At 41.5% G+C, this 25,431-nt stretch overlaps 2 protein-coding genes across 2 annotated transcripts in view; both read left to right on the plus strand.

Annotated features, from left to right (window-relative positions):
* rapgef5a (Rap guanine nucleotide exchange factor (GEF) 5a) overlaps nucleotides 1-18,828 on the plus strand; it is a 39,641-nt gene extending 20,813 nt beyond the window's left edge. Inside the window, exons 10-26 of the mRNA XM_044052902.1 lie at nucleotides 4,595-4,743; nucleotides 5,630-5,730; nucleotides 9,252-9,330; nucleotides 9,912-10,056; nucleotides 11,551-11,642; nucleotides 11,724-11,754; nucleotides 12,193-12,271; nucleotides 12,543-12,692; nucleotides 13,180-13,289; nucleotides 14,232-14,354; nucleotides 15,213-15,391; nucleotides 15,482-15,572; nucleotides 15,662-15,712; nucleotides 15,826-15,913; nucleotides 16,019-16,083; nucleotides 16,641-16,695; nucleotides 17,012-18,828. Coding sequence (XP_043908837.1) covers nucleotides 4,595-4,743; nucleotides 5,630-5,730; nucleotides 9,252-9,330; nucleotides 9,912-10,056; nucleotides 11,551-11,642; nucleotides 11,724-11,754; nucleotides 12,193-12,271; nucleotides 12,543-12,692; nucleotides 13,180-13,289; nucleotides 14,232-14,354; nucleotides 15,213-15,391; nucleotides 15,482-15,572; nucleotides 15,662-15,712; nucleotides 15,826-15,913; nucleotides 16,019-16,083; nucleotides 16,641-16,695; nucleotides 17,012-17,130 — 1,707 coding nt within the window. The 3' untranslated portion in view covers nucleotides 17,131-18,828. The remainder of the gene's footprint in view (nucleotides 1-4,594; nucleotides 4,744-5,629; nucleotides 5,731-9,251; nucleotides 9,331-9,911; nucleotides 10,057-11,550; nucleotides 11,643-11,723; nucleotides 11,755-12,192; nucleotides 12,272-12,542; nucleotides 12,693-13,179; nucleotides 13,290-14,231; nucleotides 14,355-15,212; nucleotides 15,392-15,481; nucleotides 15,573-15,661; nucleotides 15,713-15,825; nucleotides 15,914-16,018; nucleotides 16,084-16,640; nucleotides 16,696-17,011) is intronic.
* A 3,330-nt stretch (nucleotides 18,829-22,158) lies between these two features.
* On the plus strand, nucleotides 22,159-22,917 carry LOC122786069 (lactose-binding lectin l-2-like). Its single transcript, XM_044052087.1, has one exon. The coding sequence runs from the start codon at nucleotides 22,219-22,221 to the stop codon at nucleotides 22,708-22,710; it is 492 nt and encodes a 163-aa protein (XP_043908022.1). The 5' UTR covers nucleotides 22,159-22,218; the 3' UTR covers nucleotides 22,711-22,917.
* Nucleotides 22,918-25,431: the final 2,514 nt, after the last annotated feature.

The raw sequence follows: 25,431 nt of genomic DNA on the forward strand, positions 1-25,431 counted from the left end.
AATGACTGAGTGTCTCGTTTGGTCAGTAGGGGGCTTGTCGAGTGAAGACAAATACAACCTTTAGAGGAAAAAGACATCAAAATAATAATAATATTCATGACCATATTTCACACAATTTCAAAATGAAAGTGTTTGTTTTGATATGGAATGATAAATAGTTTACAATATAAACATTTCTGAGGCAAAACAAATCTATTAAAAAACAACAACATGGAAATCAAATTAAATTATTAAATTAATTGTATTGGTTGTAGTTATCAATCCTGACACAACCAGATAAAAGAAAGACTGATTAGACTTTGTCAGAGTGAGTTACTTAGTTACTATAGAGATAGATACTAGATATAGATTATGGTATGCTTGCAAATGTGAATAACTAGCTGACCTATAATTAACAACTTATGTTGCATTCATTCATTAACAAAAGTGTAACAGCAAATGAACGCAGTGATTCATATGAGCTTAAAAAGATGCTCTTGGTCTCTAATTGGAAATGCTTGTGTTGATCAGTAATTGGTTCTAAAAGTGGGATTATTATTTTCCAGCAATGTGGTTTTGACGGTAGTTTAATCCACAGAATGTAGCACAAAACAAAACTCGGCAATCAGCTTTGATTCTCCACAAACACTACTACTCTCCTTATACTGGGTTGTCATGGTGATTTTCTTTTTTAGTCTCCTTTTTTTTTTCCATAACAGAGACATGCTTTGACAATCCAGCGTTGACTGTTTCCATAGTGACACACGTCCATCGAGTACACTGCTTGTCTTCTAAATACCCCACGCTTGCATTTGCACTTTTCAGCTGCTTGGGGATCAAACAAGGTCACCACATGTATGATCACGCACACACACACACACACACACACACGTAGAGAGAGACAGGCTTTGTGGCCCTCTGAGCTGAGCAGTGTGTGTGTGTGTGTGTGTGTGTGTGTGTGTGTGTGTGTGTGTGTGTGTGTGTGTGTGTGTGTGTGTGTGTGTTTGTTTGTGTCGCTGACCTAAAAGCATTGTGTTTTCATATTCTTATCCACTGTTTCCAGGAATCAGGCCCAGATCTATCACAACACTGATATGGTTTGGTTACAACTTGCTTGTACAGGGAAACACAGTGCTTCCTTTTTTGACTTTCCATGAGGCCCACCTTTCCCTGAACAATGTGGGTGTGTGTGTGTGTGTGTGTGTGTGTGTGTGTGTGTGTGTGTGTGTGTGTGTGCGTGCGTGCATGAGAGGCTTTTAGAGAAGGAAAAGAGGATAGACGGATAGATAAAAAAGGGCCTTTTCTGGTACAGAGGTAGTGATCTTGGAAGAAAGCGAAGCGTGTGCCGCCTCCTTGATTCCTCGTTTCGTTCAGAGAGCTGTGTTTGCAGTGTACGACCCTGCGAGGGGCAGCAGCGAGTCCCCTGCTCTGCTCTCAAACTAAAAACCTCCCGGAGTGAATTTGATGAAGAGGAGAAAGAGAGAATGTCTTTCCACAAGTGTAGAGGAGAGTGTGAGTGAGTGAGCGAGCAGGGAAGGGTGTAGAGTGGAGGAAGTACAGATGGTTGAATTGAAGGAAGGGATGGGAGGAAAAGAGACTGACGCACCTCTTTACTGAGACTATGCTGAGTATTGATTTCACAAAAACATTCATCCTGGTTAAGTTTTCCCATTATTGTTTTTATTGAGGAAGAAGAAAGGACAAATGTCTTATGTGACAGTGTGTTCGATTATTTGTTTTATTTGTCTTCATCGTTACATCAAAGCTTAAACATGTCACTGATGTTAACATCTTGAATCAGACCCTATGACAGATGGATTCATGCGTCTCTATTTCTTGTATGTCCCACACACTCCTCCATGTCTCTCACTGTTTTTGCCCTGGTCTTTCTCCTCTTGCTCTGTCTATCATTTCCCTCGTTGCATAACTCTCTGACATTCGCTCTGCAGTGTTTTTTCCTTCACACATGGCTCACATTCTTTCTCAGGCAAAATGAATCGTCATTCCTTGGAACTACTGTAATTTTCATTTGATTTTCTTCGTGGTTATTTGTGTTTGTTAGGCCACTCTTTCTTGTTTCATTTTTTCCACAAGCCTTTTGATCTCGAGTGTGTACACATAGTTTTTGCCGCCTTCCTCTATTCTTGGCTCAGTTGTTTTTCTTGGTCTCCATGCACTGAGTTATCAGGAAGATCAACAGTTTGCCATTTTATCAGGAGCACAGCACATCATTGGACTCTACTTTATTTTGTCATAATTGTTACATAATCCGTCTCTTCTCTTTTCTGGAGCAATGTTCCTTTATCAGATACTGATTAATGTAGGGAGACAGGAAAAGTCTGCAGAGATAAAGGACAAGAGACTTGTGTTCAAACACCCCGCTTCACATTTGAACCCTCACTGATGTGGTTTCGTGGCGTAGCCCAAACTTGTTATCCCGACATCGTATCTGGGTCTTTGGGTGTGGTTTGGGTGCCAGCTTAAATGTGTTCAGCGGCTTTACAGTGTTGGATTTCTTAACACCACCGCCTCATTTATCAGCCGTACACATCTTAGACGAGAGAACATTTAATTTCACCACGTTGCATAATGCATTTCAAAGATAAGTACACACTGTGCGTAACAGGTGGTGGAAGATCTGGCGTTGTGTCTGTGTGGATGTGCAGGCTAATGGTGGCACACAGCACGGCTGCAGCTAATGATTATTTCAATTATTTTCTTATGGATGGAACGTTGGGTAAATTACCATTAAATAACTTCTGTCGTTAATCTTAAAAACACTTTTACTCAAGCTAAAACTTTTTTTTAATTCATTGGAAACATATACATTTCTGCATGAAGGTCTGCATGTCAGCTGAGATTGGCACCACCGACCCTCATGTGGAGGATAAAGCAATAGAAGATGGAAGAAGATGGTTAAATTGTAATGTTAAGGGAAAGACACAGTACAGTACGTCTGAGGGGGCGGACCTGGTGACTACTGAACATCTGCAACACGCACGCACGCACGCACGCACGCACACACACACACACACATTTCGTAGCATTCATAGTGAGGACATTCATTGAAATAATGCATTCCCTAGTCCCTTACCCTAACCTTCACCATCCCAACTAAGTGCCTAAACCTAACCCACTCAAAACTCAATTCTAACCCTAAAATCTGGTCTTACCCCTCAGAAAGCCCTTTTTATGGGTGACAGAATGTGAGGACCAGCCAAAATGTCCTCACATTCTCAAATGCCCTCACAAAGATACCAAGAACACTCTCTCTCTCACTCACACACACACACACACACGCACACGCACACGCACACGCACAGAGTACTTTGAACACATTGTTTTAGACTGACCTAAGTCTCTTCTTACCTGCTGATGTTCAGGATCAAACCGCTCCTTTCATCAGAGAAAGAGAGAGCGAGTGACTTCATGTGCTGTGTATCTGTGACTGTACTCGTGGTGCTCTGTGTGTACAGTAGGCTCCACAATTATATACTGTCATAATTAAGAGTCCACGTGGTGTGATCAGTTATTACTGGACGAACTGTTGGCACTTTGTGTGAACTTCACGACTGTTTTACCAGTTTTTCGCTCCCTCACACCTTTAGCTATATTCTTCTTTAATTTGTGACATGAAACCACACAAACATCTCTCCGTTTGTGCGTGTGTTTTAAAGCCTCCCTGCACAGAGAGCTCTCTGTGTCAGTTGTGATTGCTGTTCAATCCCTCTGGCTGCGACAGAGACTGCAGCGAGCAGCTGGAGCCTCGGGAGATGCTGCTTCTTTATCTCTCCCTCCCGCTCCTCTCCCCCTGCCTTTGATCTCCCCCTCTCTCTCTTCTTCTCCCCCTTTCTACAATTTCTTCAGGCTGTTTCTTATTGTGATTCGTTGTCCGTCTGGAGCTGTGTTCATGTTACACTGTCACTGCAGGTGTGTGCGTGTGTGTTTGTGAGCTCACAGATCAAGGTGCTTTTACTTGTTTTAGAGCAGCTCATTTTCAGTAGTCAGTCGTGATTGTTCGCAGTGGTCTGTGCAGCGTTTACTTTCATTTGGTGAGGAAGAAAGGGGTTAAAGATCTGGACACTTCGGCTGTTAAAATCAGAGCTGCAAACACACACTAGTATAGTATGATCCTTTGCTAATTGATGGGAAAAAAGGTGGTTTTGTTTTTTAATAGTAATTGCAATAGTTTAATAGTCTATATGCCGAGTTACCTCACTGCTCCTGCAGGAACTGAGATCATATAAAATAAAGGGCGTTTAGTTCAAGATAGCGATGGATATGGGGCTATTTAAGTCTTTCAAAGAGGGAACTAAATGTGTCTAATGTTAAAGGACATAGCTGTGTATTTAGTCTTAAAAATGACTACCGACTTTAACTGTTGCTTGGTTTGTAGTAGAGTTGGCACCCTTAATATTGCATTACTGCCTTCCCTTGGATTCTTTGTCCTTCTGTATTTTCCTTGTTCTCCTTCCCTCTTTCTTCTCTCTGCACTATGTTTTTGTTGAATGATCTTTACTTTGTTCTCATTTTATTTGTACAAAAAAACATTACATGTTTAACATTGTACACGACTGCAGTAGGCCTTATAATATCATCTCTCTGTTTATCTTAGGAGGCAGTGGGAAGAGTTTGCCTGAAGGAGAGAGGTCGGGACGTGTTGGTGTTGCAAAGAGTGACGTCGTCAGTCACGTCGCCATCGGACCGTCCCTCACCCACACCCACGTCGGTGGGCGGGTCCAGAGAGGAGGACTGCAACAAGAGGTTAGTCCCTCTTTATAATAAGAGCTTCACTAACCAACAGTAGCAACAAAGACATAATCATGGTACTCCTCCCTCTTTTTTTCCCCAGTTTTTACTTTGAGGTCTCGGGTTGCAGTCACATTCAAAATATCAGTGTTCCTGTCATTATAGTAGGGTGTGTGTGTGTGTGTGTGTGTCGAAAGATAATGTATGCTTTAGCTTCTGGCACAGAGAGTAAAGAGAATGGCTTTTTTGTTTCCAGCTGAAAGGCGAAACAAAGATGACACCAAGACTGGTTTACTTCCTTCCACAAATCACTGCATGTGTGTAGGGTCATATGTATCACTGTGTGTGTGTACATTTTCTCAAAGGCGATTTCTTTGTGCAGCGCTTGTTTTAAGTTGGTATGTGCCAAGACCTAAGGCACAATGAAGGGAGTGTCAGTGACAGGCAGGTTAAGTTGGTGTGTGTGTGTGTGTGTGTGTGTGTGTGTGTGTATACAGAGCTCACCATAGTTGATAGTAATCATTTCCCTCAGAGTGCGACTGTAGGAGCTGTTAGAGAAAGGTTTTTATTCTCTTAGTTGACTCGGGCAAACAGAAAGGCAGCGTCCCAGCAGCTTTCATGAGTGTTCAGATATGAAAATGACCACTGAGCTAGCAGCTCTAGCTCAAGCAGAGGACGACATAGATGACGAAGATGATGACGACAACGACGACGACACTGATAAAATTACAAGCAGTTCAGGAATCTGTACTTTTGATGTTCCCCATTTCCGCTACATTGATGATGACGACGTGGAGGAGCACAAGGATGAAGAGAGGGGGGGAGGATGGAGTGGTGGAAGTGGTCGTACCTGGTTGTCATGCTCTAATGACCGAGACTGTCGTGACTCCTCGTCTTACAGGTATGTGGTGGTGTCGGGGACGCCACTCAAAATCCTGGAGCACCTCCTCAGCGATCTGCGGCTGGACGACCAAAGAGGGGTGCCAGAGAGCAGGGAGAGCGGTGAGTTTGGACACAACAGTCACACTCGTGCATCACAAGGCCTCTCTCTATACACATGACGTGATATACTGAAGTGTGCACAAAGACACGGAGACTAAAATTTAAAGTTTGCCTTGTAACTGAAGGGGCTGTGATGTTAATTAAAATGAAGCACACCTCCCTTTTTATTCTTAGGAATTTCATTTTCAAGTCACAACACAACACAGCCCAGTCTGTACCTTTCTCTGTCTCTTGAGGGAGGGGGTGTTTGTCTGTGTGTCTGTGGCGGCATGAATCAGTCAGCCCTCACACAGCATCCAGGTGCATGTGTGCAGTCACTCAGCCGTGTCATTGCTGGTAAATATGAGGAGCATTCGAGAGCTGAAGTACATTTAATGAGGCTGCAAACTGATTGCTTCAGGGAGTAGACGTCTCTGCTGCAGATGATTTTAGTGGGCTGTTTGTTTTCCTGCACATTATTTAAGATCAGTTAATGAAATGTAAAGAAGAAAACGCACGGCACGCGCTTCAGCTCCTCCTCTTCATCGTCAGTTGTGGTAAATGCTCTGTATTTATAGAGCACTTACGTGCAGCACTTTTTCTTTTTTTCTATCACTCATCTTTCATACACATTCACACGCTGCCACCACAGCTGACAGGAGCAACGTGGGGTTAAGTGTCTCGCCCAAGGACACATCGTCATGTAGACTAGAGGAGCTGTGTGATCAAACTCAGTCTGTGTCTCACACGTTGGTGTCGTCGCTGTGTGCGCCACGAGAAATGTGAAGTACAACAAATTGTTTGAATCGTAGCTGCACATCATGTGAGACCGTGCGCTCCTGTCTCATTACCATCGACTTTTGCCACTTGTTCTAATCCTCAAACCATTTCTAAGAAGTTCCATCACTTTTTATTTTTATTTTGCATTTATTCTGCTGGTGCTTCTTTGCCTCGCACCTTCACTTCTCCAGTTTAACATTGGCCGATTAAATAGCAGCACTCCAGGCACAGGCGCACCTGGCTTTTCGAGGAAATGTCAAGCAAAACTCTGATTGGTGTCACCAATGTTGTGCCCAAAACGTTCAGATTCAGATTCAAATTCAGACACTAAATACAACCCCTTTGCATCTTGCACCGCACTTTACCATGTAAATGGTGAAATTAGAGGAGGACACACGCCCTGATGTGTCTATTACATTGTGGGCCGAATCCAGTTGTATTGTGTGCCGGATGTGGCCCACACGCCTCGAGTTCTGACACATGTTGGCAGATGGATTTGCTTGAGTTGTAGACCTCTCCCCTCAAGAGGCTTCTTCAGAACTGATGTGTATCACACTTCTCGACAAGGAAATAGGTTAACGCTGTCATGTCTGTGACAGTGCTATGTCATCGAGGTCATAGTAATCTTCACAGGCATGAGGAAGTTCACCCTTTCCTCGCTGAATAGTGTGATCGACATTACATTACATGTCATGTCAATGAGCGCTGAGAAAGCAGAATGTGTGACGGGTCATTTGGAGCCAGCTTGATTACAGAACCTTCACGGATGCTCTGCTGTCCTCGCTATATTCTCGATTTAAACTTTAAACATAAGAACCATTTCTTACTGTTCACCATCAGCACAGAAACGCAGAAAATGCCGTGCCACGGCGTCTCCTCTTAAATTCAAAGCGAGTTCTTGTCACAATCACTGGAGCATATTTTATTTCTCAACTGGTATTTTGTAAAACACTGTTGTCGCCTGTTTGCGCTGGTTTAAGATAAGGCGTCTTTATGTATTGGCTCCTTAGCACCGCCAGTTCCCAGCAGTCCACAGGGAGCCATCTCACTGAATTGCAGGAAGCAAAGGAAGAAAGGGGGAGAAATGAATGCAAGGGAGAGAGAGAGAGAGAGAGAACTGAGATGGTCTTTGTGGAGGAAGAATGACTGATATTTATTCACTGGAAAAAGAAACTTTTTAAGGCTTAGGTTGTTTTTCTTTTGGGTGGGGACAGAATCAGAGATGCAGCAGCTCACGAGTGCATCTTTTCATGTCTCTGTGTGTGACTGGTAAGCATGAGGGCGTGTGCATGTGTGTGCAGGCATGCTTGTGTGCCTGCGTCGGCCCACTGGGTTGGTTTTAAGCATTTTAGTGGACTTAACTGTGCACAGTGTGCGGGATGTTGGAACAGGCTGGAACACGCTTCCACATAGAGCGGGCGATTACCCCAGCCATCCATCGCCATGTACACATAAAAGCACGCACAACAACAACAAAAAAAACGCAAACAGCAGCAGATGACTGCGATTAGTTCAACGCATGTTTTCTTTCCTTTTCTTTCCTCTCATACAAACAATAAGCTACCCAAGGTCGGAACTGAATGAGTTCTTCATTGGGGTGCTTGTGTGTGTGCTGTTTGTTGTTGTTGTTGTTGTTGTGTGTTGCTGTCTTTAGGAGTGCTTGTGTTTGCCAGCAGGCAAATGTAGAGGACATATGTTGAAGATGCAAACGGATATTTATCTTCACAGAGGGCTGAGAGGGTGAGCACAGGAGGGGAGGAGAAACGGTTGTACTGAGGGGGAGGCTACAGTATGTGTCAGAGGGGAGGGGAAAAAGAAAGCTACGAAAGAGAGTTTTACCTCTACAGACTAGAGAGAGGCTCCCTGAAAAGAGAAGAATTCACTGGTGTTTTGGAAACGCGATAAGCTCAGCTGGACCTATTTCTTGAAAACATTTTACGTATTTATTTCTAAAAGGAAGACTCCTTTTCAAATATTAATGCCACGGCCAATGCTCGGTCTTCTCCTATAATTGATTCATGTGCCGTCTGCCTGATGGAGCCATATTTAGGTCACACTTTTTTTTCCCATGGAAAGAATTTGATGCAACACACACACACGCACACACGTAGAGTGGCTCATTACCCATCTGCCATGAGGGCTGTTAATATTCGGCTCAAACCCATTGAACACCTGCTGAGTCACACTCACACTTTCTATCTTTCTCTCTCTCTGTCTGTCACACAAACACACACACACGCACTCGTTTTTTGTTTTTTTTATGTTTAATACTATCTATTTGTGACATAAGTGCTTGCCTTGCTTTCTCTTTAAGGCCCTGAAGACAACATTTCAATACAATAATATGATTCATTAAAACTAGGGATTTGATTTGACATCAGAAGCAAATTGGAAACTTTTTTTACTTAATTGTCCATAGCATTGCCTTTAATTCCGCAAACCTCAGCTGCTTTGTCGCCAAAAAATGGGCTATGACATTATAGTGAAATGGACCGGAAAACCAAAACTGTTAAACCGCTAAAAGATTAAATGTCGAGCTGAGAGACACTTGACATCACTGGTTAAAGTTTTTTTATAATTCCCTCTGCCGTTCATCCATTAGCACATCATTTAGATTGATCTTATTTGAAGTCAGTAAAATAGCAGAAACTAAGCCAATCCATCATTACCTGTACAAATAAAACAGACTTTCAGCTGCACCACTTCACTCTGTGCAGGAATGCTTGTGCAGTGACTGACAATGTTTCTTTGCTTTGTTACAGAAATGTTACTGGATGACTTCCTGTTGACCTACCTGGTGTTCATGTCCACCAGTGACCTATGTCAGGCCCTTTTGGGACAATATCCTTATTGGCAAGCACATGCAAGGGTGGAAGGGAATTGGCCTTGTAACTGAGGGTTTGTCGAGGGCTGAGGCGCTCCTGAGCAAGGTACACTACTGGTGTGTGATAATGATTAAAAGTTAAATGCAGAAGTAGATTTCCCTATCATTGATATTGATTCATTTGCAAATATAAGATTTTTTCAATTTAGTACATATTGGACCACTTGGTATTGAAGTGGTAAAACAGGTTAAGATAAGATGTACCTTTTTTTTAATTTCCCATAGGGGGAAATTCAGAAATGCAAGCTTGTTGTATTCCAGAGAACGACACTCTCCTCCATTGTTTAACTTTTGCCATGTGGCTGCAATGTGGAAGATGTCATAGGTTTGACAGTCCTCACTTATCTCACATCATGGCCACATATTGGACATTTTGGATTTCAGGTCAAATTTCTTCACAGCCATGAAAAAAACCCAGATCGGGATCACGTCTACTAAAACAAATCAGATATGAGTCACTTCAGCCTGCTACTCTGATTGTAGACTCATCCTTTTTAGCCTCCACACTCTCTTTTGGTGTCTCCTTGACCACTCTCACCTATAGCAGCACCCGCTGCAGGGGTCAGGAGGAAGGCAAGGACGCCCTCTTCAGGAAACGCAAGGTGCTGCATCTGGTGTCCCACTGGAGCAGGCTTTACAAGGACTTCCTCAAGGAAGAGGAGCACGTCAGGAGTTTTATGAAGGTATGGAAATGCACACCTGCATCCACACATTTTGGGCCACACAACGGAGCGTGTCTTCCACAGTCGAAAAACATGCAGAGCTTAATTGGACACTCTAAAGTGATTGTGGGTGTGAGTGACTTGTTGTTTGTCTCAATATTAACACTTTATACTTTGGCTTACTTATAGCTCTTGTTTGTACCCAAATGTTTAAATGCATTTATTGTAAGTCACTTTGGATAAAAGTGTCTGCTAAATGACATGTAATGTAATGTAATGTAATGTAATGGACTGGTGACCTGTCCTGGGTGCACCTTGCCTTTCGCCCCATGTCAGCTGAAAAATTTGATCTGGAGATTAAAGTGGTAGAGAATGAGTGAATGATTCTGTGTGTGGTTTTCTCCACAGTTGTCACAAATGACACTAGAAGTCTCAGCACTCTCTTTATCCTTCCTCGAATTTTGCACAGCAAGAGGTTTTCCTGTTAGCAGAAGCTCCTGTTCAAGTGAACAGCTTTTGCGCCTGCAGGGGGAACCTTGGTGATGTTTTTATATCATCCCACTGGCAGAGCAGCAGACTGATATGCAGACTTTGACACGTATCCACTGAGAAATGATGGGGTATGATAACACCGTGTGGCTCCGTGTCTTTCTGTCTGTGTATCTATTTACAAGTTATATATATATATATATATATATATATATATATATATATATGTTATGTAATCCTGGTGCACTGTAGATTCACATGATGGGGCCCAATTAGATTTGACAGTTGTCTCTTTGTCATCGACTCACACACACCTCCACACACTTATCCACAACAGCCACGCACACTCACCAATCTCTCTGTAACCTGACGGCTCCATTGCTCAGTGCCGGGTTGCCATGGAAACCAAAGTGCGAGGGTTGGCATGGGTATAATCTCATATGGAGTGAGTAACCCTGGTGATAGTTGCCTAGTAACAGAGGAACAAGAGGGGAACTGGGGAGGGAGGCTACGGTGAGTCAATGACAAAGATAAGCTGGTGGATGTGAGAGTGTTTGTGTGTCACGGGGGGGATGGGGCAGCGTTCAGGTGTTACTCATGTTAAAGGGACATAAACCTGTTTACACAGTCACAGTATGGGGCTGTGTTTGCCTTGTGGAGACAAAAAAAAAAACAAGTCCCTGTGTTTAAAAATGAGATGGAGTACTAATGCTCCGTCATACCTGCACACAGACGCTACTGAGCATGTCTAGTCAACCATTTAAATACAAGGTACAGGGTTAGTTTGATGTTTACACTTGATGGTACTCAGCAAATAAACTACACAGGCTCCAGTGTAAATGCCGTGGTTCTATGTCGCTGCATCACAGCAGCACGACAAACAAGGAAAGCACCGTGTGATCAGAGGGTTTTCTGCTCTTAATTTGTGTGACAGTGTGATCGGATCTTCATCATATTGTCAGTAGTTCTGGTTTTATTGAAACTGTGCGTGCAGTTTAAAGGATCTTGGTTTTCTGTGTTCATCAGACGCTGTACAGGTGTGTTTTGGAAGATTTGTACGAGTTCCCCACACTGGAGAAAGATCTGAAGGAGTTCCAGAAACTTCTGCGTCGGAGACAGTGAGTGGATTTATCTCCGGATATAAAAATTTTTTGTCCTTCCTGCATCGTCGCCTCACTGTTGTGCTTCTTTTCTTACAGCACTGTGGATGACTGCCCTCCAAACCAAAGGGTGAGTTAAAGAGAGGTGGTGGACTATGCAAATATTCACCACACCTTTAATAAAACCGTATCAGATCTGCCTCCAAATGTTCTAATATATGTATAGATATATCTAGATTTCACGTTGACTAATATCTGCTGTGAAAAAGGTCTATTACACCAGGTTTATAACATTCACTTGTTTGTATGACTGAAACTCATTGACAGTTTGCTATAAGAAAAAAGGTCACGTCATTCCAATCCGAATGCCAAGGGTCACACAATTTGACAGACATTTCTTTAAATCTAGAACACCGTGCTTCACACTGTAAGATAAACCACTACACAACACAGAATCATAGCTGTACACAGATGCTTTCAGTGAGTCACACATACTGTAGGAGCTACTGTTAGATACAGTACTGTGACTCTTCATTGCTTTTTTTTTTCTGCTCATTCTTTCTGTCAGAGTAAACAAATGTATCAGCAGCTGAGTCTGAAGGAAAACAGTCTGCACCCACGAAGTCCACAGGCAGACACAAGAGATGGTGAGTTAAGGACCACAGACACACACATACTGTACACAACACACGATTACCCAAGAGGACTGTCTGTGAGTTTTAATTTAAAATAATTGTGCACATGCAAATTGCTTAACTAGCTGGAGCTCCTCATGTCTGCTTGACAAAAATGACGTCCCTGTAAATATGTAAAACACTGAACTGGAGTGAGAGGTGCAACTTCTGTGTCTGCTTCCTTTTTATTTTACTGTATTTTTTGTTCCTTTCACTATAAACACACTCTTAATGTATTTCTCAGTCATTTGCTGTGTGTACGTGAGCACCGACTCCTACCTGAGTGTCCACACACACCCGTCACTGGAGGCCCATGAGATGCTGAGGATTGTGGGTGTGAAGACGGACAGAGCGGAAGAGGACATGGTGCTTGCTGTTGTTACAAACACTGGAGGTACACACACACACACACATACACAAAGAAAAGTATGCACATCTGAATCGACACATCAACACAAATACTGAAATATATAAAGTCATAGTCACACTATGTGATGTAGCAAAAACTGGATTGGTCAAGCATTTATCAGTTCTATATGGGTATATATTATTTTTTAGCTTCTTCGACTATTTACAAATAGGACTAAACAATTAAACAATCACTCTGTAACTGACTTGTCAATGTATTATTACGAGTTGTTTTGCTAATAGAATAATTGGTGTGTGTGTAAGTTTTCCATAGAATATAACAAGACTCGTTGAATATTATCAACACATCAGAGCTTACTGCCACGTCAGCATGTCGACAGGTCTTGTGACTGGCGTCTATGTTTAAAAGCATAGTTGTTTTCTAATTAGTTGGGCGGCTCCGCCCATCATAACTTCTTGCAACTGCAAAAGTAAATGTCTAAATGTGTCACTTCCTCCCTCTCTTTCTGCAGTTGTCTCTGCTGAGCGGAGGATGTTACAGCCCAGTGACTGTGTGTATTCAGAGTCCCTGACCCCACAGGGAAAGCTCGTGGCCTGTCGCAGGGATCTCACTGAGATCTTGGTATGTAAACTCCGGGTTCTGCTTGTGCTTTCCATCGTTCCACAGTGTTGAAGGTGCAGTTTGAAGGTTGTAAAGAAAGCCACGACCTCTCGAAGATGAGATTATTTTGTCATTTGTGGCTTCTATTATTATCTGCTGAAATCGGGCATGAAAAATTAATATTCTGATTTCCCAGCTGATGTTTTTTTTACATTGCTATGATGAGTCATGTGTTATAAACCAGATGAAGGTCTCGGGCCAGGTGATGGTTATTAACTTTGACTCGACTGGAAAGAAAACACGTGAGCCACGGTTACTTTGATGCCCAGCTGCAACGGCAGATTTAGAAAGCACCGTATCGGGACAAATGTTCTGTGTGGTATGGTTTTCTAGAGAGTGCCCTTCGATAATGTTGCATTACATGGCATTTTAAATTATTCAAAATGAATAATATCATTTTCAAAAAAACACTTTTATTCAGCATATTATCTGTTGTGTTACTGTTGGGCTCCCTAATGCTGAATTGTTGTTAATATAATGACCTATAATTAAAGTTTCAGGCTTGCTTGTGTGTCAACTGTAGCTGTGTATTGGCAACAATCTAGCAATATGATGCATATACTCGATATAGGGGTGATAATATCATACATTATGATGTATTGTGATACTGTAAGCAAGGCTTTATATTGCATTGATATTTTCTTTTACTCCTAGTGTTGACAGACGACTCTTTCTCTTGTTATTCCATGTTATTGCTTTTTGAAGGATGGTTTGTGCATGAATCTCCACCAGCCTCATTATTATGTAGTTCATGATCATGGAGGTGTGTGATAATAGTGTTATTTTTTTAGATAACCATATATTTCCATTTAGATACAGTGTGTATGTGTGTGTACATGTACTATATTCTCATATGTGATGCAGATGCACTTCATTTCTTTTTCTGCACACTTGTATTTATAGCCTCCTTTAACGGACAGTGCTGAGCTAAGCAGGAGGCCGGTACGACTCTTGGGCATCAACACCTGGGACGTGGCTGCGGCTCTAACACACCTGGACTGGAGCCTCTTCAAATCCATCCATGAGGTTTGTGCTCACTTACACAAGTATATATAGATGCATATATATATCTATATATCCTGTACGTATGGTGTGCACACATACAGCAGTTAATAATTAATTCATGAACATGGCAACAGTGGCTGTCGTGAAGAATATTTGTTGACAACGTGGTGAAGCAGCATGCAGTATAACTCATGCCGTATACCGATACTACCTGGTACCTGGTGCTGGAGTCATGAGCGCAACGTCCGACACAGGAATCAAAGTGAATTGTAGATCTGTTAAAAAGACTTAAAAATCCTTAATCTCCAACATTTATCAAAGGAAATATCTAAAATCTCGATATTTAACAGAGGAGTCTGGTGTTTTTAGCAACAGCACTGCCGAAATGCAGACGATCGCGAGCCGCATTACATCCCCTTGCGCCATATTTCAGTTCAGTGACAGTGTCAGGCGGAACTAATAAATAAGCATTGAACTTATGTTTTTAATTAACTGTTTCCAGTAATTCAGGACACCAAAAAGAACTGCTTTGCTCATCACTAGTTTGTGTGTTTGTGACGCTTAAAAAACAAAATTAGGTTCATGCAGCTGTGCTATGGCGACTCCGCCCCCATTGTCGAAGTACTATAGTAATATAGAGTCGAGTCGTGCTGGAAAAGTGCCATGAGTTTCAATGGACTTCCTGCCTCTCCCTGCTCTGTAACTATTTTTTCCATCCATTTCTTTGTATTTTCTTGTGCAAAATCCATCAAATCAAATCTGTTGTTCACTAAGTAATTTTTATATGTTTAGTGGACATGTGACAATTTTAATATTCCACTTAAGCTCCTGAGAAGCTCCATTTCTTTTACTCACACATTCTCCTCCATCCACATGCAGCAGGAGCTGGTGTATTACACACTCAGCCGGGCTCCTGGCAGCGGCCACACACCAGCGCTCTCCGTCCTTCTCCAGCGCTGCAACGAGGTCCAACAGTGGGTCATGTCCGAGGTGCTCATGTGCGTCTCCCTAAACAAGAGGGTGCAGCTGCTCAAGAAGTTCATCAAGATTGCTGCTCAGTAAGAAATCGCATGCACCCTCAAACATGCACACAAATAAATGTATATCTGTTAAGCAATTTAAGATTTTTTTTTTTTGTACCTTTTTAGTTGTAAAGCCCAAAGGAATCTGAACTCTGCGTTTGCCATCATCATGGGTCTCAACACAGCAGCGGTCAGCCGACTCAACCAAACCTGGGAGGTAAGAGTCCGCCTGTGTATTATATGTTGTGCATTCATACACATACTTTACATTGTAAATCTAATTATGTCCTAATGTCGTCCTCTCAGAAATGTCCGGGCAAGTTTAAGAAGCTTTTTACAGAGCTGGAGCTCATCACGGTGAGAGAACAGAGAGACGCAGAGAGAGCTATGTGCAGAGTGAAATGTGGTGTTTTTTCTGACTTGATTACCTGAAATTACGCCTCCTGTTTGTCTCTTGTCTTTTTCTCCAGGATCCGTCTCTGAACCACAAAGCCTACAGGGAAGCCTTCAAGAGGATGAAACCTCCTAAGATCCCTTTCATGCCTCTTCTGCTGAAAGGTAACATCTCCGACCCCCAACTCTTACACACAAACCGGGCATAAGATCATATTGTTTTTTTTTTTAATGAATGAAACTTTAAATACTCCCGTCCGCTGCTCTCAGATATCACCTTTATCCACGAGGGAAATAAGACCTTCCATGACAACCTGGTCAACTTTGAGAAGCTGGTGAGTTGAAGTCTCTCACGATCTTTAGTGTTTGAGTTTCAAACTCTGTGACTCTGATCTTTCTGTAATTCCACATTGTTTAAACCGTCATCCAGCAACTTAAGTACGTTGTATATAAATGCATTCGAACACGAACGATATCGAGCCACAATCATGAACGATTCAAGTTTCCTGACGACAGGACAAGCCGGTGATCAAACAATCAGAGTTAAATGATTCCAAAAGGGAACACCTTGGAAGTAATGACTTAACAGACTACACGCAAACACTTTGGTTTTAATTTAGTGCTAATTAATGGTCAGGAACATTGCTTTTTAACGCTTCACTGCGAACTATGTCTAAGAGAAAGACACTGAAACAGGAGGGTTACATAAGTTCTGGTCATTAGAAAAACAAAGTAAAAATGTGTAAAAAAAAAGGACCACGATTGTCAGGTGTGAGAGTAGAAAACTGCTGCAGGAGACAGAGAACAGCAATGGAGAGAAGGACAATTTAAAACCTTTATTTATACTCAACAAGAAAGATGCAATAATCATGTCCTTTTCCTCAACCCGCAGCACATGATCGCAGACACGGTGAGAATGATCCGGCACTGCCAAAGCGACCAACCAGGTGAGTGTGGTTGTCTCGAGCTAAATTAACTTTATGTAACTGTCCGTCATGTAAGATGTGTACATGATAAGACGGGTAAAGTTACAGGGGCTATTTCGGTTAATTGAGGGGTTGTTTTGCTGTTTGGATCCATTCATTGTGCGGGAATCTAACGCCATCTGCAGTTGAGTTGATGTACTGCTTCTCTCCCACAGTTTTTTCTCTTTACAGTTTCTAAGCAACCATTTAATTTCCACCACAGTCTTATTTTCTTTATATGACCATAAAACTCTTCAGCCTGACTCATACATTGTTTTTGTACGTGTGTGTTTCCAAGGCAACGAGGTCATCGGGGTCGACAGTGCCGAGGTGAGAGCCAGTGTTAACTACCTGCACATTATCGACAATCAGCAGACTCTTTTTGAGCTGTCACACAAACTGGAGCCGCGTGCTTAAACACACTGGACACACAAAACTGAGTCCTGTCTGTGTGTGACACGACGATACAATGTCACACGCTCACACACACACACACACACACTGCAGTAAACTACCAACGGGGGGTGCCAAGTGGACACTAATATGTTCTGACACAAACACGGAGCAGCACTCCATCTATGACGGTGAACACGTGCTTTATTAAGGATTTACGAACGTCTCCCAGAAAAGATTCCACGCGGCGAGGCGGAGATTTGCCAAACGGAGCCCGGTGGTAAAGGAGGCTGTAATTCATTTGTACAGTATCTATTGGACTGAATGTGTTTTTGTTCTTGTGATGAGTTTTCGGTTATTTATGAACCTGTTCAGCAGGTGGAACGTTCCTTTCATTTCTGTCAAAGAGTCTCGTTGGTCACCAAGGCCTTCGTCATCATTTCAGACACACAAACTTAATTTTGCCCGCGTATGGCGAAGCATCTGCCTCGTGCTGCATAGATCCGCAGGATACATGCTGTCGTTGTGTAAATGTCTGACGTGGAGCTTTTTTTTTTGTTTGCTTGTTTTTCTGTAGCATATTATTTAATACAAGCAGCAGCCAGTGCAACACTTTGTAAAAAAAACATTTCACAGAGTCCTGGTTGACTTTTAGCCAAACACTTCTCATGCACTATATGATATTTTCTGTGAATAGATTTGAATTATTTGACATAGTAAAAAAATATGGACCTATACATTATTCAGTGCCAAATCACATTCACATTGAGTCCTGCAGCACGGATGTACTGTCTTTTCTATCACACTTTTATTTTAATGAGTCCTGGAATGGCGTGTGGAACTGACTCCCCCCACGCAGCGATGCTCTCTGATATCATGATGACTGATTTCCTCGTGCGGGTGTGAGGAGTTTTCCACTCATTCTGGGTTGCTGTGGAAGTACAGAAATATTCCTTTACCTGACAAGTCAAACCACTGCGCCATGAGAGAAAAAAAAAAATCATAATCATGAGGAGATTTAAGCTGACTGAAAAGATCATTGACGGGTGATCGTGTGTGAACTGTCTGTGGAAACTAACACAGGGTGTGGACATGATAAAAGAAGCACAAGTGCAAAGACCTCTCCCTTTGAATATTCATAACTGTAATTGTAAAAGTAAAGGACCCCTTCTGTATCCAACCACTTTTCTGGTGACACACCACTCTTTATTCAAGTCCCTGAGTAATCAGCTTCTCTCCCTCCCGTTTCTCACAAGTACAAGCAGCAGACCTCCGATGTGTTTGTGTTAGTTTGTCCTCGCCCTGTATTCGTCCATGCAGTCACTCCAGTGGTGCGTTTCTGCCGAGTAGGAGGAGCCGTCCAACAGTGAGACTCCTTAATGTTCCGTATGTAGTGATGCATGTCTCGCATTGTTTAGATAGCTGTAAACACATGGGTTTAATGTGCAATACCGAAGATGTTTTGTTGCCACGGGTTTTTCCGTCGTCATCATCACCGTCATTTCAACACAAAGCCTTACAGAACACAGAGCTGCTGCTTTCTCCTGCAGACCATAATGAATCGGAAGCTTTAGTGTAGAAACGGTCTCGGTGCCAAAAGCACATTTGTTCTCAAGACAGAATTTGAAGGTGATGTCAAGGTGAAGAAAACCCTACATAAATGATTTGAATTGCGTGTTATAAGTACTGTAGTAATTGTGTATTAAAAACCTTTACCTGCTGTTTTCACTAGTCCTTCCTGCAAACGTGTGATAACTCAATGTGAAGGCAGTTATAATCAAACTCAAAGCCATTATGGTTATTTCAAAAATTTCTAAAATTGCTGTCCAGGAAATTTAGCTTGACCTTAAATATCCAAGTTTTGCAGTCGTAAATGTCCACAAATGGGACATAACATAAAAGAAAAAGAATTTAGATTAGACACAAACCGTTAATGTTAGAAAGCCATTAAAGGATTAGAATATGTGGACTTAAACAATAAAAACAGCAAACTGAATTATTATTTTTTTTGTTTTATTAGTGACAAGCAGTAGTCTATTTGTGTTTTCTGGCAAGTCTATATATATATATTTTTTTTTGTTATCCATGCGTGAAACCCTGTTTTATTCTTCTCTTTAATGTTTAAAGATGCTTTTGTGAAACCAGGTCAGTGATTCTGTGACTGAGAACTGAAAAACCAGAGCTGTGGTCTGTCCATATTCAGTGTCATGCATATGATTAACCTGTACATGACACACACACACACACACACACACTCGTGTGTGCAGTCACTCCTCTGCTCAACTTTTCCAAAGAGCAGAGTTATCGTGCTGTATTAGTTATTTATTGTAATACTGTTGTTTATTTATCTATCTCAGAGTTGACTTAACATCTTGGTTTTTGTTTTTGTGCCTGGGGCTGAACAACCATGTAAAGGTGTTTTCTTTGTTTTTTTGTTTTTTTATTGAAGCTGCACTGCTGGAATGTACACGTACTTGTTTCTGTTTTGTGGCCACTAGAGGGCAGCAGGTGACACTTGATTCTTCCCTCTGATGTCACATATTAGCACCATAGGAGGCTGTAGTTAACTGTTTTATCAGCCATTGTCATAACTGTGTGGAGATGTTATTTTTAAATGACGATTTGAACTTCTGTTTGCATGTTTATACAAACAACAAAAAAACAAAGTACACAACGCAAGACAGGACACACTGAAGGCTTTGTACGACTGTAATAATGTTGATGTGTAAATATATGCCTAATGTTGGTAATGTTGTTATTATTTATCTATTGTAAATGAAAAAAAAAACAACACAAAAAGAACCTGTCAACCACAAAGCAATACATCTCCCCTCGTGTCCCCTCAACCTTCAGATAGCTGAAGCTACACGTCTTTTCTAAAGCTGCGTTTTACTATGTGAAACTTTTACTGCAAAAGAATAAATTGTAGGTTTTATGTGACGTATCCATGTGAGAGGGTGGTTCATTTGTGTCTGTGTGGTTGTTTGCTAAATGTGTTCATCCAGTGTACAAATACGATAGTTTCAAAGTGACAATGAACCAAATCAAATGTACTGAAGTCATAAGATCTAGCAAGATGCTCCTTGCTTCAAACCAGATTAGTACGATTTAAAAGCACAATATTATTATTATTATTTTGTGTTTGGTTCATTTATTTATTTGGTTCATTTATTTTCGGGCACAGGTATTCTCAGATGAATCCAGGCACAATTTGTGTTGACACACAAATCAACACAAAGGTTAAAAACCTAGTCGCTGCAAACGAGCCGATCAAAATATCTCCTCACTGATGCTCTCGTCAGCCGCGCTGTTTCAGACCAAAATCACACCCCCAGAACGTGGACTGTGTTGTGATTGGCCAGCCAACCAGAGCTTTCCCACTGTCATGTGATTGGCCAGGTACCTGGAAGTGACATAATTGGTAGGCCAGCTCTCAGATACACAGCTCCACCTCTGGCACGGTGGATGCTCTGCATCTCAGCAGCTACAACAAGAGTAGTTCTAATTCTTCTGCAGTTGAATGTATGCAACTGGATGTGCCCGGACTAGTGCCCGCACCAGGAGGCGCTACGGTGGTGAGAGGAGTGGTGAGGTTTTCTGATGACATCATCAGCATAGGGAAGTGCTGATCCGCTTGGCAGAGCCCAGGAAAACAATACAACACTATTTTCTCAGCAGTGGCTGAACTGTTTGTTTTGAAACTTTAGGGTTTCATAAAAGAGGTCATGACGTAGATACACACACACAAACGAAGCGTTAATTGGAGCTTCTGGTCTATGTCGCCTTTAATAGCGGCGTTCTGCACAAAAGATGTCGGTTGAAGCTTCCGCTTATTTTGCCTACCCTATAGGTCAGGGATGTCAAACTCAAATGACCTCGCGGCCAATGAGTGTCTAGTCTGGTCAAGAGGGGGTGATGTAGAGAAAAAAGTGGGGAAAAACAACTGTTTAGCCGCTTACAATAAATACAACACAATAGATAGTTATCATGATGTTTCACAGAATTTCAAAGTAAAAGTGTTTGTTTTTATATGGACTGACATGTACTTCATAATAAACACACATGTGTGACGAAAAGTAAATAAATCTAATAAATGAATAAGTCTGTCCAGTGCAAACAAGACAGGACTGGTCATAGTAAACCAATGGCTATACTGTATCAAGTCACCATCATTTCACCAAATATAAATCTGAGCTTCAGGATGAAATGTTTTTCTCAGAAGGAAATAATCTCCTTTTTATGCCTCTGGTAAAAAGCTCAGAACAGGGAAGTGATAAGTTTATCGCTGTGTTTATGGATCTTTGGCAGCCTCTCATGTCCACTGACCTCAGCAGTTCAAAGAGCAACAGGTTATTAACCGGATTTGGGATTAGGGTTACAGGAATTTTATGGAACTGACAACAGACTTTGACATATAGCAAATAAATAGGTGACTCTGCATAAAATGCACCGGATATAATCATGAGAAAAGCTCTTGTGGAGGTGCCATTTTTCATCAAATCATCTAAAATTCCTGCTTCTCATTGATTTTTGTGCCCGGAGCAATTTTACACTTGATCTGTAAAGTTCTAGTTAATGAAATCCGCTCATCAAATAAATGTAGCTCCACTTATATTTGGACTACAGCCATTTAAACAGCGAGCTGATAGTATGAGTCTGCAGAAATGAGATCTATGGCATCATGAACCTCAGTAGCTCCAGGCCAGTGACACTGAAGAAGACACTGGAGCAGCTGGTCCTTCTTCATCTCTGACCCTGATGAGTCCAGTGATGGACTGCTGGTGTTTGACCTACCAGCCTGGCATCAGGGGTGGATGACGCCATCGTCTACCTCCAACAAGAGCTTTCTCTCACCTGGAGAAGCCTGGGAACACCTATGAGGATCATGTTCTGTGTTTAAAGCAGTCTAATTCAACATCAATTCAAACTTTATGATGAAAAAAAACAAAAAAAAAACCTTCTCTTATCTTGTTATTTACAAGTTAATGTTTTACACATTACACCAGTAGTGCAGACACCACCCGTGCTGAAGCATATAAAAGAACATGGCCTGGCAACTGTCTCCTTCAGAATCCCAACTTTACCCCGACTACAGATAAGAGAGACGCCAACATGATGCTGTTCCTCTTCCTGTTTGCTCTGGCTCTGGGTGCTGTGTCTCCTTCAGGTGAACTTGAAGTGAAGCTGCTGCGTGGAAGCTGTCCCTCGTTCTGGTTCAGCTTTGACGACCGCTGCTACAAGTACGTTTCTACGCAACTGTCCTGGGCTGATGCTGAGCGCTACTGTGTGTCACAGGGAGCCAACCTGGTGTCTATCCACAGTGAGGGAGAACATAATTTTGTCAGATCCTTGGTCAGGAACTTTGACCATGCTGAGGGACCAACATGGATTGGACTTAGTGACGCTCACAAGGAAGGAATCTGGTTGTGGTCCGATGGTTGTGCAGTGAAATTTACACAGTGGCTTGTTGGGGAGCCAAATAATGTTCAAGGACTTGAACACTGTGTTCACATTAATTGGGGAACACCCAAGAGATGGAATGACATGCCTTGTACTGTAACCCATCCCTCTGTTTGTGCAACACGCAAAGCCACCTGTCCTTAACAATTCTTCAACGTGATTCCTTGTGATGCTCTGACATACATCCTAAACAAACATAAAATGTGCACTTGTACGTTTGTATGCAGAAATCTTGTATTGATTTATTATTATATAGAAAGATGATTTAAATCCTTACATTTGTACATCTTGCAGGTATTTGTTTATCATGTGTTTTGGGTGCATAATAATGTAGAAGAATACCTTTGACTCCACCATATTTGGCGAATCCTACAGATGAGATGGATGACTAAAGAAAAAAAAAAAAAAAAGATGCATTGACCTCAATTGATTGGATTATTTTGTGACTTTTGGGAAGTTGAATATGCCAGACAACAAGTCGAGACTGTCACTCGCGACGGAATATCATGGACACATGTACAGACACACATGGAGTCTGATTTGACTGTCTAGAGCTAGACTATACCTCTGAGTGCTACCTGATGCTGAAACATGTTTTTCTTTGTCAAATGTCATAAGAAAAGAATAATTATTTAATGTATGATGATAATAGGGGGCGGGACAAGATAAACTTTTGCTTCTCCCGCTTTCCCTTTCGGGTATGTGTATTGTGTGAACTACACTGATGTGTGATGAGTGATCTAAATGTCATGACCAAAATAAACATATAAATAAATAAAATAAATAAATATTTGTCTGACAGCTTTAGTTCCTAATTACTTTTTCAGTCAAAATGTTCCAAATACGTGAATCTCAAAATGTGGTCTTATCTATGTTTTATTGTAAATTGAAACATTTTAAGTGTTTTTATGATTTAGGGTTTAGGAAAAATCTCCTTAATGATGAAAAGATGTATAAAACACACACTAATTAAACCAAATCAACCTCTTGATGATTAAATTATTCTGGTTGAAAACCTTTGCTCATATACATAATTTGTTGATAATAAAACTATGATAAAACAATCCATATTAATGCTTCGTGACAGTGTCAGCAAAAAGAGAATACATTTAAGTCTATCTTCATATATGTATTAATAGTTTGAATTTTCAAATAGTGATGCACATAATTTGAATTCCTCTGTGCAGCTATTCCACCGATCCTTAACTGATAAACGATTTAATTTAATTTAATTTAATTTAATTTGATTTAATTTAATTTAATTTAATTTAATTTAATTTAATTTAATTTAATTTAATTTAATTTAATTTAATTTAATTCCATAGAAAGCAGGGCCACACGGTGGTGTAGTGGTTAGCACTCTCGCCTTGCAGTGAGAAGACCCGGGTTCGAGCCCCGGTTGGAACAAGGGCCTTTCTGCATGGAGTTTGCATGTTCTCCCCGTGTGTGCGTGGGTTCTCTCCGGGTTCTCCGGCTTCCTCCCACAGTCCAAAAACATGCAATGTGGGGATTAGGTAAATTGGACACTCTAAATTGACCGTAGGAGTGAGTGTGAGAGTGAATGGTTGTTTGTCTCTAGCTGTGTGTGGCCCTGCGATGGACTGGCGAACTGTCCAGGGTGTACCCCGCCTATCGCCCGATGTAGCTGAGATTGGCACAGCACCCCCCGCGACCCTCTGGTGAAGGATAAAGCGGTTAGATGATGACTGACTGACTGACCATAGAAAGCAAATGGGTATAAAGTTTTTTGGTGGTTAAACGGTGCCACAATAAAAGGACGTTTTTGATGCTATGACGACTGAGACTGTTACAGTGAATAAGTCTGTCCAGTGCAAACGAGACATGACTGGTCACAGTAAACCAATGGCTATACTGTATCAAGTCACCATCATCTCACCAAATATAAATCTGAGCTTCAGGATGAAATGTTTTTCTCAGAAGGAAATATTTCCTTCTGCAGAAATGAGATCTATGGCCTCATGAACCTCAGTAGCTCCAGGCCAGTGACACTGAAGAAGACACTGGAGCAGCTGGTCCTTCTTCATCTCTGACCCTGATGAGACCAACGATGGACCGCTGGTGTTTGACCCACCAGCCTGGCATTGAGGGTAGATGACGCCATCATCAACCTCCAACAAGAGCTTTCATTCACCTGGAGAAGCCTGGGAACACCTATGAGGATCATGTTCTGTGTTTAAAGCAGTCTAATTCAACATCAATTCAAACTTTAAACTCAGTGAAAAGGACAACTGAATGCCTTGTGACATTGTCAGCAGATATCTGACTGTATAGTTTATGATTATTACAGATTTATGGCTTAGCTGTTATTCCAGACTGCAATAATTATTTTTTCTTTTTTTTACTGCTGGTGTCACTTGAAAGCAGAACGTGTGTTTTAGCATGAACACTGGATAGTTCAATAACTTGAATGAATTTATGATTCACATGTTTATAGACTTTGGACCATGTTTACAGCAACTCAGCAAAACCATCAGGATGTGATGACAAGTATCTTTTACTTAAAACAAAATGAATTAATTTCATTTGACCTAGTGCTTTTGTTTGGTTTTATTTAAATATTTATTCTGATACTTTGTCTGCTACTGATCCAATATGTCCCTCACAATAAGCAGAAGAAGGAAGATAAAGGTGATAAAGGCTGAGGGTCCTGAAGGCATCAGCTCCAAGCTCCTTAAGTCAAGTCAACCAATAGTAAAGCAACACATTTCCTCATGGTGGGAATCAATAAGGATGATCTTATCAAACCTTCTCTTATCTTGTTATTTACAAGTTAATGTTTTACACATTACACCAGTAGTGCAGACACCACCCGTGCTGAAGCATATAAAAGAACATGGCCTGGCA

The sequence above is a fragment of the Solea senegalensis genome, linkage group LG20 (genome assembly GCF_019176455.1).
Source record: "Solea senegalensis isolate Sse05_10M linkage group LG20, IFAPA_SoseM_1, whole genome shotgun sequence".
NCBI classification, from domain to species: Eukaryota; Metazoa; Chordata; class Actinopteri; order Pleuronectiformes; family Soleidae; genus Solea; species Solea senegalensis.

Coding starts and splice junctions, on each gene's coding strand:
- LOC122786069 (XM_044052087.1), top strand. CDS start 22,219: ATGATGCTGTTCCTCTTCCTGTTTGCTCTGGCTCTGGGTGCTGTGTCT.